Consider the following 16,465-nt stretch of genomic DNA (forward strand, 5'->3'; position numbering starts at 1 on the left):
AACCCACCAGGCCCCACCACTGCCCCACCTCAGGGGCGATCTCGAACCCACTAAAATCTCTTTTCTCCTCAGGTCTCTTTTTCTTTTTAATTTTCCCCGCACGTGTGGAGCCCTGGAACCATCTCTGGAGCCCTGGTGCCAGCAGATAGCTCAGCCCTGCCTGGTGCCAGAACACGGAGCCAAATCCTGTTCCCAGGGGCAACTGGAGCCTCCTGCCTCAGGCACAGCACCGGGTGCCCCTCCATTCTCTGCTTTTCACCAGAAATTCAGCAATCCGCGATTCAGACACATCACCCACTTGTACAGCAACGGTAACAAACGTGGATTAAAGCGGGAGGAGGCTGAGGAGCCCAGCACTGCTCCCTGGAGCTGTCAGGCCCTGCTGAAAATACAGATTTACACAGCAAACTGAAGGCCTGCCTGAGGCTGAGGGCCAGTAAAGCCCAGCTGAGCCACCCAGCAGAATAAAACCTTTATTTCTGGGCTGAAGCCGGGATTTGCACACTGGATTTTTATTCCATGTGGGCTCAGGAGCTCACAAAACATCACTCAGCCAGGGTTTTCCTAATCAGACTGCAGGAGGAACTATGGAGCCCTAAATAAAATGTTTGATACAGGGAAATAAACTGGAATAAATAAGAAAAGAGCATAATTAAGAGAGAAACCCACGGCGCAGAGAGTGGCAGCCTCCAGCCTGATCCCAGGATGCATCCATGGAAAAGATGGCAGATGCTGGGGCCTCCAGGCCGTGGAAGAGCCACCCTAAATCCCAGGAATTCACATCCAAACCCCAGAAGAGCCCGGGGCCACCTGCACTGCCCAGCCCAGCGCTGCCAGCTCAGCTCTGGGGGATCGGGGATTTCAGGAACATCCTCCTCTTCCTCAGCCCCTGCCCATCCCAGCTCCCTCCCTGCCACGGGCTTGGTGGCCCAGCCATGACCTGGGCACGGCACAGTTTTTCTGCTGGAATTCTCCAAGACAAACCCATTTTCAAGTTTTCCCAAGCGCCGACTTGTTCCTGTCTCTGATTTATTTTTGGTTTCTTTAACAGCTCCAAAGAAAAGGGGTGTGGGGAAGGAGCAGAGCAGAGCAAACACTGCCACCCCCTCCCAGGGCAGCCACGAAATCCCATCACTGCTGTGATCCCAAAGCAATCCCGTCACTGCTGTGATCCCAAATCCCGGGATTGCCGTCCACAAAAGGATTAAAGCTCGGCCTCGGGTTAATGGGGCTGGGAGGGGGCTGGGGCTGCTCTGATCCCTGCAGCACCCCAGCAAGGTTTGGAAACACACTTCCATTGAAAAGATGTTCCCCGGGATTTTTTTTTCCTTAGGATTTGGGTGGTTTCTGGCTGGTTCCCCTCTAATATTTATGGGTTTGGAGGAAAGGAACCAATCCATAACAAGCAGGGTTTGGGAGCAGGGAAAGGCGGCAGCGCTGGCGCAGTAACACCCAGGGATTTTGGCCAGGCCCGTGCCGCAGCTCGGCATCATCACCACCATCATCATCACCACCATCATCATCATCATCCCACCCCCCGGAGCCCTCCCAGCCGGGAAACAATGCCCAACCTTTAACCCGTGCGTTCCTGAGTATGCTGGGAAAACATCCGCTGCTCCCAAACAATGGCACCATTTATCCCGGCTGTCCAGAGCAACAGGCTCGCAGTGCAGGGAAATCAAAAGGCTGGGGAAAAAAAACCACCAAAAAACCCCCAGGATATTTTTTCAAAAGAGGTTAAAAATAGAAATTCACTTCCAGAATTGCGAGACTGAAAATACTCCGTGAAAAATCATTTCAGCGCCTCTCTGTTTCGTTATCTTTTCCCTTGGCGAGATATTTTGCATCTGAGATATCTTGTTGGAAAACACGGCCTGAAGTTGGAATGAAACACGGGAATGGAGGAAAAACAAGGAAGGGGCGCTGGCCCGGGCAAGGCCCTGCTTGCAGAGGGTCCGGCTCTGGGGATGTTTGGGAATGGGGGTTTTCCAAAACACTGCACGGAGGCAACGGCATTCCTCAGCATCGCCGCGCCGGGGGGACCGGTGCTGGTGCATTTAATAATCCGCCGGTGCCATCGAGCCCCTAAATGAGCCATCGAGCCCCTAAATGAGACATCGAGAGCCTAAATGAGCATCGAGACCCTCAATGAGCCATCGAGCCCCTCAATGAGCCATCGAGCCCCTAAATGAGCCATCGAGACCCTCAATGAGACATCGAGACCCTAAATGAGCCATCGAGCCCCTAAATGAGCCATCGAGCCCCTAACTGAGCATCGAGACCCTAATTGAACCATCGAGACCCTAACTGAGCCATCGAGCCCCTAATTCAACCATCGAGCCCCTAATTCAACCATCGAGCCCCTAAATGAGCCATCGAGCCCCTAATTGTGCCATCGAGCCTCCAATTGAGCCATCGAGCCCCTAATTGAGCCATGGAATCCCCCGAGAGCTGCTTCCCGTGCAGGTGCACCCACAGCACCCATCCTCTCACCCTCCTCTCTCCAGAGGGAAACGAAGCCCCAAGGCCAGCCCAGCTCCCAAGTTCCCCACTGAAATAATCCCGATGTTCCCCAAACACAGGGAGCCCGGGGCTGGGGGCGGCCGGGCTGCCTGCTCACGATCACCGCCATCGCCGGTTCCTGCGGAACCCGGAGCAGCCCCGCAGCCTGTGAATCACCATCCTGCGCTCGCAGCAACGTGGGAAGCGCAGGAAATGCTCTAAACCAGACATCCCTGCGCTGCGGCAGCTCCGGGACTGCCATCCCGCGGCTCGGTCTCTTGCAGGGAGCGGTTTTATCCCGGCAGGGAGGCGCTGGGATGCGGGCAGGGGGATGCGGGCATCCCCGGCCCCGCTGAGCCCCCCAACATCACACGGCGAGCACAAAAGCCCCGGGGCTGCTCTGCCTGCCGAGCCCTGGGGTGCTCGGTGCGAACCCCGGGATGCTCAATGCGAACCCCGAGATGCTCAATGCGAACCCCGAGATGCTCGGAGCGAACCCCGGGACGCTCGGAGAGAATCCGGGGATGCTCAATGCGAACCCCGAGATGCTCGGAGCGAACCCCGGGACGCTCGGAGCGAATCCGGGGATGCTCAATGCGAACCCCGAGATGCTCGGAGCGAACCCCGAGATGCTCGGAGGGAACACTGAAATGCTCGGTACGAACCCCAGGATGCTCAGTGCGAACCCCGAGATGCTCAGTGCGAACCCCGAGATGCTCGGAGCGAACCCCGAGATGCTCGGAGGGAACACTGAAATGCTCGGTGCGAACCCCAGGATGCTCAGTGCGAACCCCGAGATGCTCGGTGCGAACCCCAGGGTAGTCGGAGCGAACCCCGCGGTTCTCGGTGCGAACCCCAAGCGGCGGCCCCGCGCTGCCGCAGCCCCGGGGGCGGCACAGAGCGGCGTTGGCTCCAGCCGGGGCTGGCCGGGGCTGTCGGGGCTGGGGGCCAGGCCGCGCTCGCCCCTCACCTGGTAGGAGCAGTTTTCCTGGTGAACCATCTCGGTGCATCATCCGCCGCCGCCGCCCCGCCGGCAGCGCCCGCAGCCGCCGCGGCCCCGGCGGGGGAGGAGGAGGAGGAGGAGGATGGGGAGCAGGCAGCGGCAGCAGCAGCAGCAGCAGCAGGAGGAGGAGGCAGCCCGGGAAGATGGATGCGGCCGCGCTGCTCCGCCTGCGCACGGCGGCCCCGGGAGCGCGGGGGGGCCGGGCCGGGGCCGCCTCCGCCCGCTCCGCGCCGGGCTCCGGGCGGGGCTGCGCGGCCGCGCTCCTCTCCACGAGGGGAAAAATCCCTCAAAGCCCCCTGCACACGGGGAGGCTCCCCCGGGCCCGGCGGTGCCGCGGCAGCCGCAGCTCCGAACCCCCCGATCCCCCGGAGTCCCCCGGGACCGGCCCGGCCGGGATGGAGCGCGGCCCGGGGCACCCCAAAGCAGGCGGCCTTGGAAGGGCAGCTGCAGACACCTTCCCTGTGCCTGCTGCCGCGGAAATGCCGCCCGGGAGTTCTGCGAGAGGCTGTGCCCTACATTCCGGTTATTTTTACCTCCTGCAGCCGGCAGGGAGGGAGCCGAGCTCGGCCCCAGCGCCCACCTGGCCCCGGCCGGGATTGGGGCAGGGAAAGCGGGGAAAAGGGCCGCGCTGGGCATCGGGAACATTCCTGCACTGAAGGGTGGGTTAAGCACTCCACGGGAGTCACATCCCTGGAAAGGTTAAGAAAACAGGTGGCTGGGAATGAACCGGACCCACTCGGGAATGTGGCTCAGCGAGCACTGGGTGATCTTGGGGGTCTTTTTCAACCCTAACAGGCTCATTCACAAGAGGCCCTGGCCGCGGCTGGAGGGTGAGGACACCCCAAATGTCATTTTCAATCCTTTTTTGTCTGGACAGAGCTCGTGCAAGGGGCACCAAACACCCAGAAAGCGATGGTGGGGTCACAGGCTGGGCTCACACCATGCCCCAGGCAGGGAGCAGCAGAAATTCCATCCTGCCCTCCTTCCCTCCTTTCCAAACAGGATTTCTCCTGCTCTAGGCCCAGCTGTTCAGGGATTCACATGACTAAATCCAGGAACACTTGCTCAGGGCAGCTCGGGATTGATTCCCCCACACCAGATGTGCCTCTAGAAAAAAAAAAAAAATAAAAAAGCCTTTGTGGGATCATCACCCTGCCCCAGCTCTCCCAGCTTCCCACCAGCACAGACAGGCTGCAGCAGCTGTGGGAGGATGGATGGAGAATCCCTGGAGCCCTTGTGCAGCTGGGGCACGGATGGAGAGAACCCCAGACCCTCCTCCCCAGTGCTCTCTCTCCCCTGCAGCAGTAGAGCTTAAAAAAAAAATAAAGACACTTCATTTAAAAAGAAAAAATTAATATATTCTGCATGAATTTTTAAGAGAGCATGAAGTCATCCTTGGTTTTTTTCTGGATCTGCAGAGAATCCCATTCATGCAGACATCAAAATAAAAATTCATCCAAATAAACCATCCCCGCTCTGCATTTTGCTGCATAACCTTGGCTTTGTCTGGAGAAGGATCTGCGGCAAGCTAAAAGCGGCTCCAAGCATCACATAAACTCAAATTCCATTTATTCTGTGCATCACAAGGAAAACTACACTCAGTGGTACCACACAGCTTCATTTCCAGTGGGACAATCCCCAAAGCTGGATCAGAAATGCTTAAAAGGGAATTTCGAGGAAATTCCCAAGGATTCACTGCTGGGAATGGGGAAGGTCCAGTGGTGACCCCAAGCTTGGTGCCAACCTCCCCATTCCCGGGCTGGAGGGGATCCCCCAGGAATCAAAAGTTTCTCCTTTTGGAAAAATAATTCCAAATTATTCCAAAAATAATTCCAGGTTCACCTGCTGCAGCCGAGGCGCCTGTTCCCAGGCAGGACCTGCTCCCAGGACACGAAGGTGGGAATGCCAGGAATTATCCTCAACCTCTGGATTTGCTCCAGAGGTGGAAAAGGTGGAAGGAAGGAGGTGGAAAAGGCCAGGAATTATTCCTCACTTGTAGATTTGCTCCAGAGGTGGAAAAGGCCAGGAATTATCCTCAACCTCTGGATTTGCTCCAGAGGTGGAAAAGGCCAGGAATTATCCTCGACCTCTGGATTTGCTCCAGAGGTGGAAAAGGCCAGGAATTATCCTCGACCTCTGGATTTGCTCCACAGGTGGAAAAGGCCAGGAATTATCCTCGACCTCTGGATTTGCTCCACAGGTGGAAAAGGTGGAAGGAAGGAGGTGGAAAAGGCCAGGAATTATTCCTGACTTGTAGATTTGCTCCAGAGGTGGAAAAGGCCAGGAATTATCCTCAACCTCTGGATTTGCTCCACAGGTGGAAAAGGCCAGGAATTATCCTCAACCTCTGGATTTGCTCCACTGGTGGAAAAGGTGGAAGGAAGGAGGTGGAAAAGGCCAGGAATTATTCCTGACTTGTAGATTTGCTCCAGAGGTGGAAAAAGCCAGGAGGATGTGGGAATGCCAGGGATTATCCTCAACCTTTGGATTTGCTCCAGAGATGGAAAAGGCCAGGAAGGAGGTGGGAAAGGCCAAGTAGGGAGTGGAAAAGGCCAGGAATTACCCCTGACCTCTGGATTTGCTCCAGAGGTGGAAAAGGCCAGGTAGGGAGTGGAAAAGGCCAGGAATTACCCCTGACCTCTGGATTTGCTCCAGAGGTGGAAAAGGCCAGGTAGGGAGTGGAAAAGGCCAAGAATTATCCTCAACCTCTGGATTTCCAGAGGCAGAAAAGGCTGGGAAGGAGGTGGGAAAGGCCAGGAATTACCCCTAACTTCTGGATTTGCTCCAGAGGTGGAAAAGGCCAGGAAGGAGGTGGGAATGCCAGGAATTACCCCTGACCTCTGGATTTGCTCCTCTGCTCCAGCCCCATTCACATTCCCTGGCAGGCAGGCAGGAGGGGGGTGGGCAGGCAGGTAATGATTAAAGCTGGGAGGGATTAATGTGAGGGAAAGGCTCTGGCAGCTCTCCAGCTGGGTCAGCTCTGGGATGAGGATGAGCACGGGCTGCTGCTGCTTCCACAGCTCCTGGGACCCCCACCCACCTATTTTCACTGGAAAAAGAAACCCAGCGGTGCCTGCCCTGCCTAATTTGCATTTCTTAATGAGGCACCCCAATTTAAGGTGTCTGATACCACTTGTGAGATGATCCAGACGAGTTTTCCCAAAGGTTTCCCCAAACCAGCTTTGGATTTAGGAATGTGTGGCTCAGGAATCCCTGGAGAACATCTCCAGAGGGCCTGACATGGGAAATGCTGCCCTCCAAACCCCTCCAGGGGGATTGGGAAGGTGCTGCTCCGGGTAAAGTGTGCCCTGGAGGTGAGGTGGGCACCAGGAATGAGCCAGGCCTGGTTCCTGCATGCCCACAGGGGGGAATTCAATCCCATGGCACTGGCAGCACATCCCTGGCCAGGGACACGCAGGGAAAGAAATCTCAGCTCCACCTGACACTCAAATTCTGAATAGAAACCTCAGCATCACCAGACACTCAGATTCTGAAAAGAAACCTCAGCTTCACACTCAGATTCTGGAAAGAAACCTCAGCTTCACCTGACATTCAGATTCTGGAAAGAAACCTCAGCTTCACCAGACACTCAAATTCTGAAAAGAAACCTCAGCTTCACACTCAGATTCTGAAAAGAAACCTCAGCATCACCAGACACTCAGATTCTGGAAAGAAATCTCAGCATCACCAGACACTCAAATTCTGAAAAGAAACCTCAGCTGCACCAGATACTCAATTCTGAAAAGAAACCTCAGCATCACCAGACACTCAGATTCTGGAAAGAAATCTCAGCATCACCAGACACTCAAATTCTGAAAAGAAACCTCAGCTGCACCAGATACTCAATTCTGAAAAGAAACCACAGCTTCACACTCAGATTCTGAAAAGAAACCTCAGCTTCACACTCAGATTCTGGAAAGAAACCTCAGCATCACCAGACACTCAAATTCTGCCGGTGAGACAATGGAATTGCCTTAATTATTCCTCTACAGAAGGAAGAAATTATAGAGGAAATATTACAAATATAGAAATTATAGAAAAAAATGTTAGAAAAATAGAATTTATTTTCTTCTACACAAGGAGGAAACACCTGGTATATCCCCAATTCTGGGGAAAAGAGAATTTCTGCTCCTGGGCTTGTATTTGTAGGATTTTTTTCTTTCTATTTTGAAGCTGATAGGAGCGCCCTGGCACATCCCAAGCCGTGTCCCAGGGAATTCCCAGGCTTTCAGCTTTCCCTGGCTGCCCCAGCTCCCAGGCAATCATTAACAGCGGAGGGAGGAGCACAGGGAGGTTATCGGCTCTCTCATCCCCGTTCCCGCTGGGAATGCGCTCCTTCAAAGGGATGCGATCCCTCCCATTCCCGGTGCTGGGAGCCGTGGGAAGGAGGGAAGGAGGGAGGGAAGGAAGGAGCCGGGTTATTTCTCACAGCAAAGCCACATCCAGCCCTTTTCCCGGCGGTTTTGGCAATCCCCACATTGATTTTTACACACTCGCGTCGTGCTCTGTTCCCCCCCAGCCACAAAGCTTTGGAATGGGAAGGGGAAGAAGCAGGAGCAGCAGCAAGGCAGCCCAGGCACGGAATTCCTGCTGGACACCCCAGGAATGTTTTCCTGCCCACAGGCATTCCCAGAGGGGCCTTATCAGCTGGGAAGGTTTATTTTCCAGGCTGGTGTTGGCCAACCCACCCCGCTGATACAAAAGCCAGGCTCAATAAGTGATTTTTTATTTTTTTTTTTTTTTTTTTTCAAATCCCAAAATAAATATGCTGCTGGAGCGTGGAGCAGGTGAAAATCAGGGAGGAGTTCAAGAGCTGGGAATGTTTCATTCTCAGTTTTCACAGAACTGAAGGACTGGAGAATGGTTTGGAAGGAATGTAAAGCCCATCCAGCCCCACCCCTGCCATGGGCAGGGAAATCTTCCCCTATCCCAGATTGCTCCAAGCCCTTCCAGCCTGGCCTGGAATCCAGGGGCATCCAGGGAAAATCCATTCCAGGGCCTTATAGGGAAGAATTCCTTCCCGATATCCTGGCAGTGGAGCCATTCCCTGTGTGCTGTCCCTCCATCCCTGTCCCCAGTCCCTCTCCAGCTCTCCTGGAGCCCCTGCAGGGGCTCTGAGCTCTCCCTGGAGCTTTCCCTTCTCCAGGGGAACATTCCCAGAGCTCCAGAGGGGCTCCGGCCCTGCAGCAGCTCCATGGAACGCTCTGGGATGCTGATCCTGAGGGAGAGCATCCCTCAGAGGGAGAGGCAGGGACCCAGCCCAGCCCCAGCACTCCTGGATGCTCCTGCTGGGCTCCCAAAGGCTTCCCAAGCACAGCCAGCTTGGATGGGAGCAGGAATTATGCCCAGCATCCCGGGATTTCAGCTCTATTTGCTGATGATTTCCTGGGAGTGAGGGATTTAGCTCCTCTTTAAGCCCAGTTAAGCTTTCCCTGGGTTTAAATCCAGCAAGAAAAATAAAGAAAAAAGCGATTATTTTTAATCGGTTAATACTCGACATCTGTTGGAAAGGGGAGTATTTGTTTGGATTACACCCGTGGATAATGCTCTGCACTATTCCTTTTGCTCTGGAGGAAGATGATGCCCAGGGCTTGTCCCTCATTTTGGGGGGTTACTCTGCTCCAGGTGGGAATCAACCTCCTGCAGCTTAAGGACCCAATGTCCTTCCCTTTCCCAAGCCTTTTTTCCTTCCCTGCAATTTTCTGCATCCTTTACAAGCAGCACCTTTCCAAGCCCACCTGAAGCACCAGAGATGGATTTGGGATAAAAACACACAACCCAACCAGGATGTTCCCTTCCCTAAAAGCCTGGAGCAGCAGGGCACAGCAGTTCCATATCCTGATTCAAACACTTCACAGGGAATTGCAGGGACTCATTTAAGCCACCCAAGTATTTATAACTCTCCAGTGATATAAAAGCCACCAAACATATGGAAAACAAGCAGATTTTTCCATGGAAGCCATCCAGGAAGGCTCAATGGTACCACACAGGCTTCGTTTGCAGCGGGACAATTTTTAAAGCTGGATCACAAGTGCTTAAAAGGGAATTTCATGGAGCTCTGATGGTGAGGTCTGAGCCCACCAAGGATTCACTGCTGGGAACAGGGAAGGGAAAATCCAGGGAGAGCTCAGAGCCCTGGCAGGGCCTGCAGGGGCTCCAGGAGAGCTGGAAAGGGACTGGGGACAGGGATGGAGGGACAGCACACAGGGAATGGCTCCACTGCCAGAGAATAAATGGGATTCTGGGAAGAAATTCTTCCTTGTGAAGCTCTGGAATGGATTTTCCCAAGGATTCATCATCCCTGGAAGTGTCCAAGGCCAGGCTGGACAGGGCTTGACACCAAGGCCAGCTGGACACCCTGGGATAGGTGTCCCTGTGGCAGGGATTGGGACTGGATAACCTTTAAATTCCATCCCCCCAAACCATTCCCTGTCTCCATCAATTTATCTCCAGCACTTCAGGAGTGTGGGGAGACAGCACAGAAAAGCTCCAGCTGCCTCCTTGCAGTTTGATTTATTTCTATTGTTAGGAATCAACAGTTCTTGTGGAAATGCAGCATTCCCAGAGTGCGGGATCTACGGAGAGCACCAGCAGGAAAAATCAGCTTTTATCTGAGCATCAATAAATTCTCAAATTCCTCACTCTGCAGCACGGTTTGGGAGAGGATTTGTAGCGAATCCCATCAGCTCCAAACGATTTTGCCCAGTTTGGGGTGGCACACACAGACCTGGCACTGCGGGCAAACACAGGGATGGGGCTGGGGGGGATCTGAGCTGATCCCCAAGGAAACCTCAGGAGCCCAGGGCAGGGAGAGCTCAGTGTCCCCACAGAACTGCAGGGCTGGAGTGTGGGATCTCAGCACCTCAGCACTGAGGTGTCACCGAGACCACCCTTGGGGGGCTCGGGAGTCCTGGAATGTTCCAGAAGTGTCTGGTGGCTGGACTTTGATCCTACACAGGAGACGACACCTGTATGAGGACAGGAGGATTTCACCGGGGTGAATGGTGAAGGGATTGGTTAATTAGAGAGTGAAACACAGGGTTTAGGATTTCTGTACAGGGGGGTTTAGAGAAGTAAGATGGAGGAATTGGGGCGTGTCCTGTCCTTCTTCTTCTTCTTCTTCTCCTCCATCTTCTGTGGTGATGGTGGCACTTTGGGATTGGTCATTACTGAAAGTGCACCGGACAATAAGAATAAAAAGGATTGGGGAAAAATGATAAATATTGTACACGTAACAATGGGTATAAAGATAGGTGACCGCCCGGAGGGCAGGGAGTGTGCTCATGGCTGGCTGCTGAGCAGAGCTCTGTTGGGCCGAAAGAAAATCTTTTAGATAAACAATTAATAAACACAGAGACCGAAAGAAGAACTGAAGCCTCTTCTCGTCCTTCGATACGCGGGCTGCCCCAAGGCCACCCCGGGCCTTTCCAGGCCCTCCAAACAGCCGAAAACCGGACACTGGAGGAGCTCAGGGCGTCCCTGCCTGTGCCCAGCTCCTCCCTGTGCCTCTGCCAGGAGCAGCCTGGCACTGCCAGCCGGGATCCACCCCCAGCACGGAGCTCCAGGGAGCCAGCTCTGCCCCAAATCCCATCTTCTGCTCCAGCCTGGCTGCACTGATGGGTGCTGGCAGCACCCATCCCCTCCCAAACCCATCCAGAAGAGATTCCCAAAGTTTCAGCTGTATTGATCCAGAACAAACCAAAATCATTAAAGTGATCCATAAGTAACACCATCGTTTGATCTCTGATAACAAATTTAGGATTTTTTATCAGCCCTGCTCAAATCCAGGCTTGCCCAGCCAAATTTCCCAACCCCTCTTCTCCCGTTTATTTTGTTCATTTTCATTTTTCCAATATAAGTTTGCAATATTTGAAAAGAGATTTGAAAATTACAAAATTGCCCCCTCCAGCCCCATTAAAACAGCAGCAGGGAGAGGAATTAATGGGTTTTTCCAAGAGGGGAAAAATGGCCCAACAAGGGATTTTCCCTGAGGATGAAGGACAGGGTGGGAGAGCAGGAATTTTTTGGAAACCTTGCTGGATTGGGAGCACAAACAGAAATCCCATGTCCCCTACTCAACACTTCAGTTACTGCTCTGGGGAATATTCCTGGTTGGAATATGAAGCCATTTGAAATGTGGCAAAACCCCTGGAACTGCAGGCTGAGGGAAGCCCAAGCTGATTTAAATCCAGGGGATTCATTAATTAATGACTCCTGAGTGTGGAGTGTCCAGTGCTGCACCTGCACTCAGCCAACAACAAAAATCAGGTTATTAATTAGAAATAAAGCACTGAGCCAGAGGGCAGAATCTGGGAATGGGGAAGGGATTATCCCACTGCTATCACTTCCAGCCCATCCATCCTTCTGTACTCCCTTTGTGCTCCCTGCTGCGAACAGCTGAGAGGCCTCGTTTCTTTATGGCTTTATTTTGTAATTTTAATTGCAAAAGGGGTGGCAAAAGCCCAGGACTGGGACTTGCAGGCTGAAAAAATAAACACAGCCCCCTACAAAGTGGGTGTGCAATGAAAAAATGTCTTTTTAAACAGAGCTGAACACCAAAAATAGGAATATCCTGAGCCAAAGAGGTGACAGCAGCGGCCTTTAAATGCCTCCTCAAAAAAGGAGTGACTTTGCAGGGACAAATCTTCCCCTGAGTCATGGTCAGGACAGAAATAGAAGGGGAATTTTCCCTCAGCTCCGAAGGCTGATGCCCATAACTCCAAAGTTTTTGGCAGAAATCCATTCTTTTTGAGGGGCCTCCTTAAAATATGCACGGAAGTGTCCCCAAATCTGAGAGGTACAGACCCTGCTGGGATCAGGGATTTGGGGAAGGATGGAGCAAACCCAGCTTGGTTTTTGTAGCTGGATAAATGCAGGTGCAGCACACTGGACACTCAGATTAATTAATGAATTAATGAATCCCCTGGATTTAGATCAGCTCTGTTCCCTCTGCCTGCAATTCCAGGATTTTGCCACAATTCAGAGGTTTCAGATTCCATCCAGAAATGGCTTTTGGCCCCAGACCAGGAACTTAATGGTTGCTAAGGAGAAGATGTGGGATTTCTGTACCTGCTCCCACCCCAGCGGCATTTCCATGGAATCCCTGCTCTTGCTTCAGGATAATTTTCCAATTACAGCCTTTAAGAAGTGGATGTAAAGATGATTTTTGGAGTTTGTCTCCCAACCCTAGGGTCACTGGGAGAAAGGAAAAATAAATGAATCCTCTTGTCTGGAGCTGCCTGGCTCACAAAGGTGATTCCTCCTCAAGGGGTGTCACTGCCAGCTCCAAAAACAATTCCCTCAGGGATGAGAAATCCAACTCCTGCCTGCTCTGGACAACCACTGAGAGTGCAGACTCAGTAATTCAAATAAGACAGGGCAGGCACAGCGAGCAGGAGGCTGGAAAAAGCTAAAAATAACAGGATAAGCAAGGGTGGATCCCAGCTGAGCCTCATTAGTCATGGAGCGAGGGAGCTGCTGGTGGCACAGCAGCACCATATAAGAGCAAGAAAACAACTCTGGTCTCTTAAATCTCCTTTTTTTTCCCCCTCCTGTTGTACCTCAGACATTCTTTTCTCTTGCTCTGGCAGCCTGCAGCTTTTTCTGGAATCTTTCCCCAGGATGGAGATCCAGGCTGGTTCATTTGAAGGTGTCTGCTGGAATCGGGCCAGTTTTTACAGACAGGCACGGGAGGGGTTGTTAGAGGTTGGATTTGGGATTTTTTTGTGGATTTATGATTTATTTTTTTCCCATTGACACCATCAGATTGAGCCTTTGAGTTGAGCCATGGAGTTCCTGGTGGCAGGAATTCCCAGGAAAGGCAGAGGATTCACTGGGATGAGCACCAAGGTGCGAGCTGCAGTTTTATCTTGGGATGGAGCCACAGGACAGCAGAGGGGTTGGGAAGGGGTGGGGGTCAGGCTGGGCTGGAGCTGAGCCTGGTCTGGAAGCACTGGCAAGATTGGATTTTCAGGAGAAAACAGAGAAAGAGAATGGGGGCACCCAATCCCTGAGGCACGGGAAGGAAAGGAGGTGCTGATGCCTTGTGCAGGCTGCCCTAGAGCTGGACAAAGTCCCAGAATAAAGCAGGGATTTATCCAAAGGATCTCCATGGATCCACCTTGGGCAGCACCAGAGCCCAGCCAGGGCTGCACCCAAGATGACCCAAAATGGCCCCAAAATGCACGAGCGCTCCCGGGGTCTGTCCCTGGGATCAGTTCTGCTCCATTTGCACCTTGCAGTTCATTGTCCCATTCCAGCTTTAGGTTATGAAGTCTTATTTCAGAATCTGAAAAATATAAAAGCCAAAACCTGAGGCAGCAATGGCAGAGGGAAGACTGGGAATTCAGCTCTGAGGGACAAGATAAATCTCCCTGCTGTTTTGGGAGCACAGGAGTGCTCAGCTTCTCCAAGGAATCCTCATCTCCATGCTGGGAACAGCAGCACAGGGATGCTCCTGCTGCCTTTCCCCAGGGAAAGTTTATTTTTCAGGAAACTGTTATTTCCCCACCAGCTACATGCTTACAGATTCCCCTCCACATCCATTCCTATAACAACTAAAATCCTTTTGTAAAGCTGCAGCTGCTGCCTCGCTGACCCCTCATCCCTGGGATTCCCTTGGGGATCAGGGCAGGGAAAGCTGTGAGGTTGGACCCAGGCCTCGAATGCTCCCGTTTGGTTTGTTCTGGTTTGGTTTGGGCCAGCACAAACCCAGAGTCACAAAGCCACTCACGGGGCCTTGAGTGAGTGTGGGATCTGCCGGGCAGCGCTGGCTGCGAGCGACAGAGATCCCAAAGGCTCCGGAATTCCTGAGGGCCTCAGCATTCCCAAAGGGCCCCAGAACTTCCAAAGGGCCTCAGCATTCCCAAAGGCCTGCAGAATTCACAAAAGGCCCCAGAGCTCCCAGAAGGCCCCAGAATTCCCAAAAGCCTCTGGAATTTACAAAAGGCCCCAGAGCTCCCAGAGGGTCCCAGAGTTCCTGAAGGCCTCTAGGATTCCTGAAGGCCTCCAGTGTTCCCAAAGTCACCCAGAACTCCCAAAGGCCTTCAGGATTCCCAAAGGCCCTCAGAATTCCCAAAGGCCTCCAGAGCTCCCAAAGGTCTCCAGAGCTCCCAAAGGCCTCTAGGATTCCCAAAGTCTTTCAGAATTTCCAAACGCTTCCAGTGTTTCCAAAGGCCTCCAGAGCTCCCAAAGGCCTTCAGAATTCCCAAAGGCCTCTGGAATTCCCAAAAGCCCCAAGGATTCCCAAAGGCCCTTAGAGTTCCCAAAGGCCTTCAGAATTCCCAAAGACCTCCAGCATTCCCAAAGTCTCCCAGAGCTCCCAAAGGCCTCCAGAATTCCCAAAAAACTCCAAAATTCCCAAAGAACCCCAGCACTGTTGTGGCCAGCTGTGGAAGCCCCTGGAATTCCTCCTGGAGCTCTCCAGCCCCTCTCCTGAGCAGCAGCAGTTCCAGTTGTACATCCCAGGCATTCCAGGAGGATCAAATGCAGGGATAACGAGGAAGGAGGGATTGGAACTGAGAACAGAGCTATCCCAAAACAGCAGCACAGTTTCCTGGGAATAACACACATTTCTGCTCCATGCCAGAGGGACGGGATGGGAAACAGCCCAGGAGCAGCACTGCCAAGCTCATCTTGCAAAATAAATTTATTTACATGGAATCTGGCACATGGGGATGGTGTAAAATGTGGGCAGTCCTCATCCCTGTGATTTATGGAGAGCCTGGTATTTCCTGGGAATAGGCACAATTGCTGCAGCCTCTGAGCAGGGAGAAGGGCTGGCTGAGCCCTGAGCACCCATTTTGAGCCATTTAAATATTATTAATATACGGAAATATCAGCCAGTTTGGTCACTTGAGGATGGATTCCAGGGAATTCCAGGAGAACAGGGGGTCAAGGCTGTATCCATGGTTTTCAGGATCATGCCCTGATTTTCACCTACTCTGCCCTTCCCAGAAACAGATCCTTGGAGAAGGCTCTGGGGGAGTTTTTCCAGCAGGATGTCTTGTGCTGCTCCCAGGGCAGCCAGGCTGGGAATGCTCCTCTCAGAAAAAGGCCTCTTGGATCTTCCCAAGGCCCAGCTCAAATTTGCCTTTCTGCTTTCAAACCCAGAAATAATAGATGAGAAGGCAGCAGAAGAAAGGGAAGAGCAGCTGGGATGAGCCAGGGAAAATGCTAAGAGCTTGGATATTATGCATTCATGCAAATGCAGAACACAGAGAATTCCACATGGAAAAATGATTCCCACAATTATTTTGTTTCTGAGCTCCTAAGAGCAGCTGATGATCAAACACCTGCCAGGCCAAGCAGCCAGAGCAGAGGATGACCCTGCTGCAGAATGCTGCTATTTCCCCAAATCCCTCTTTAATAAATCCAATATAGGAATTACACGGAATAAAAAGTTGGGATTCAATTTTTAATAACTCACTAAAAGCATTTGGATTCCCCAGGGGCCACACACACCAGCAGCTTTTGTGTGCATAAAGAATCCAGCACTTTAATAGAGTTCTCTTTTATTTTTTAACATTGCCTCACCATAGAGGGGATTAAATCTCAGCCTGGCACTTCTCTTTCCTTGGAAATCCTATTTCCTCTCGGATTTCCAGAGCAGCAGCAGGAATAAAGGGCCCTGGGTGTGATTTTCTCATTAAAGGAGATCCATAGATCACTGAGCTGCACTCCCAGATGGGGGCTATAAATAAAATCTCCCACTCTGGTGACGCAAACGGCTCCCCAGGGAAAGATGAGGTGCCCCAAAATGATCCGAGGCCTTGGAAAAGCTGGAAAACCTCCAGGGAAAGAGGGATTATGGAGCACCTCGTGTGAAAGGATAATTGGAAGAGGGAAAATCATTTTCCACTGAGTCCACGGGTGCTCTGCTGGAGCAGGATTGATTTCAGAGCCAGAGCTGGAAGAGAGATTTTTAAATCTTTTTAGTTCTAACTGAAGAAATTCCTACAC

General features: G+C 52.5%; 1 protein-coding gene across 2 annotated transcripts in view; it reads right to left on the minus strand.

Annotated features, from left to right (window-relative positions):
• Window positions 1–16,465, minus strand: part of SCHIP1 (schwannomin interacting protein 1) — a 101,913-nt gene that overhangs the window by 15,899 nt on the left and 69,549 nt on the right. The window contains exon 1 of one of the 2 annotated variants that reach the window (XM_074547527.1): window positions 3,473–3,682. The exons of the other annotated variant lie outside the window; for it this stretch is intronic. Coding sequence (XP_074403628.1) covers window positions 3,473–3,502 — 30 coding nt within the window. The 5' untranslated portion in view covers window positions 3,503–3,682. Of the gene's footprint in view, window positions 1–3,472; window positions 3,683–16,465 lie in introns of those variants that run through there. 2 annotated transcript variants of the gene reach the window in all.

Source organism: Zonotrichia albicollis, chromosome 9 (assembly GCF_047830755.1).
Source record: "Zonotrichia albicollis isolate bZonAlb1 chromosome 9, bZonAlb1.hap1, whole genome shotgun sequence".
NCBI classification, from domain to species: Eukaryota; Metazoa; Chordata; class Aves; order Passeriformes; family Passerellidae; genus Zonotrichia; species Zonotrichia albicollis.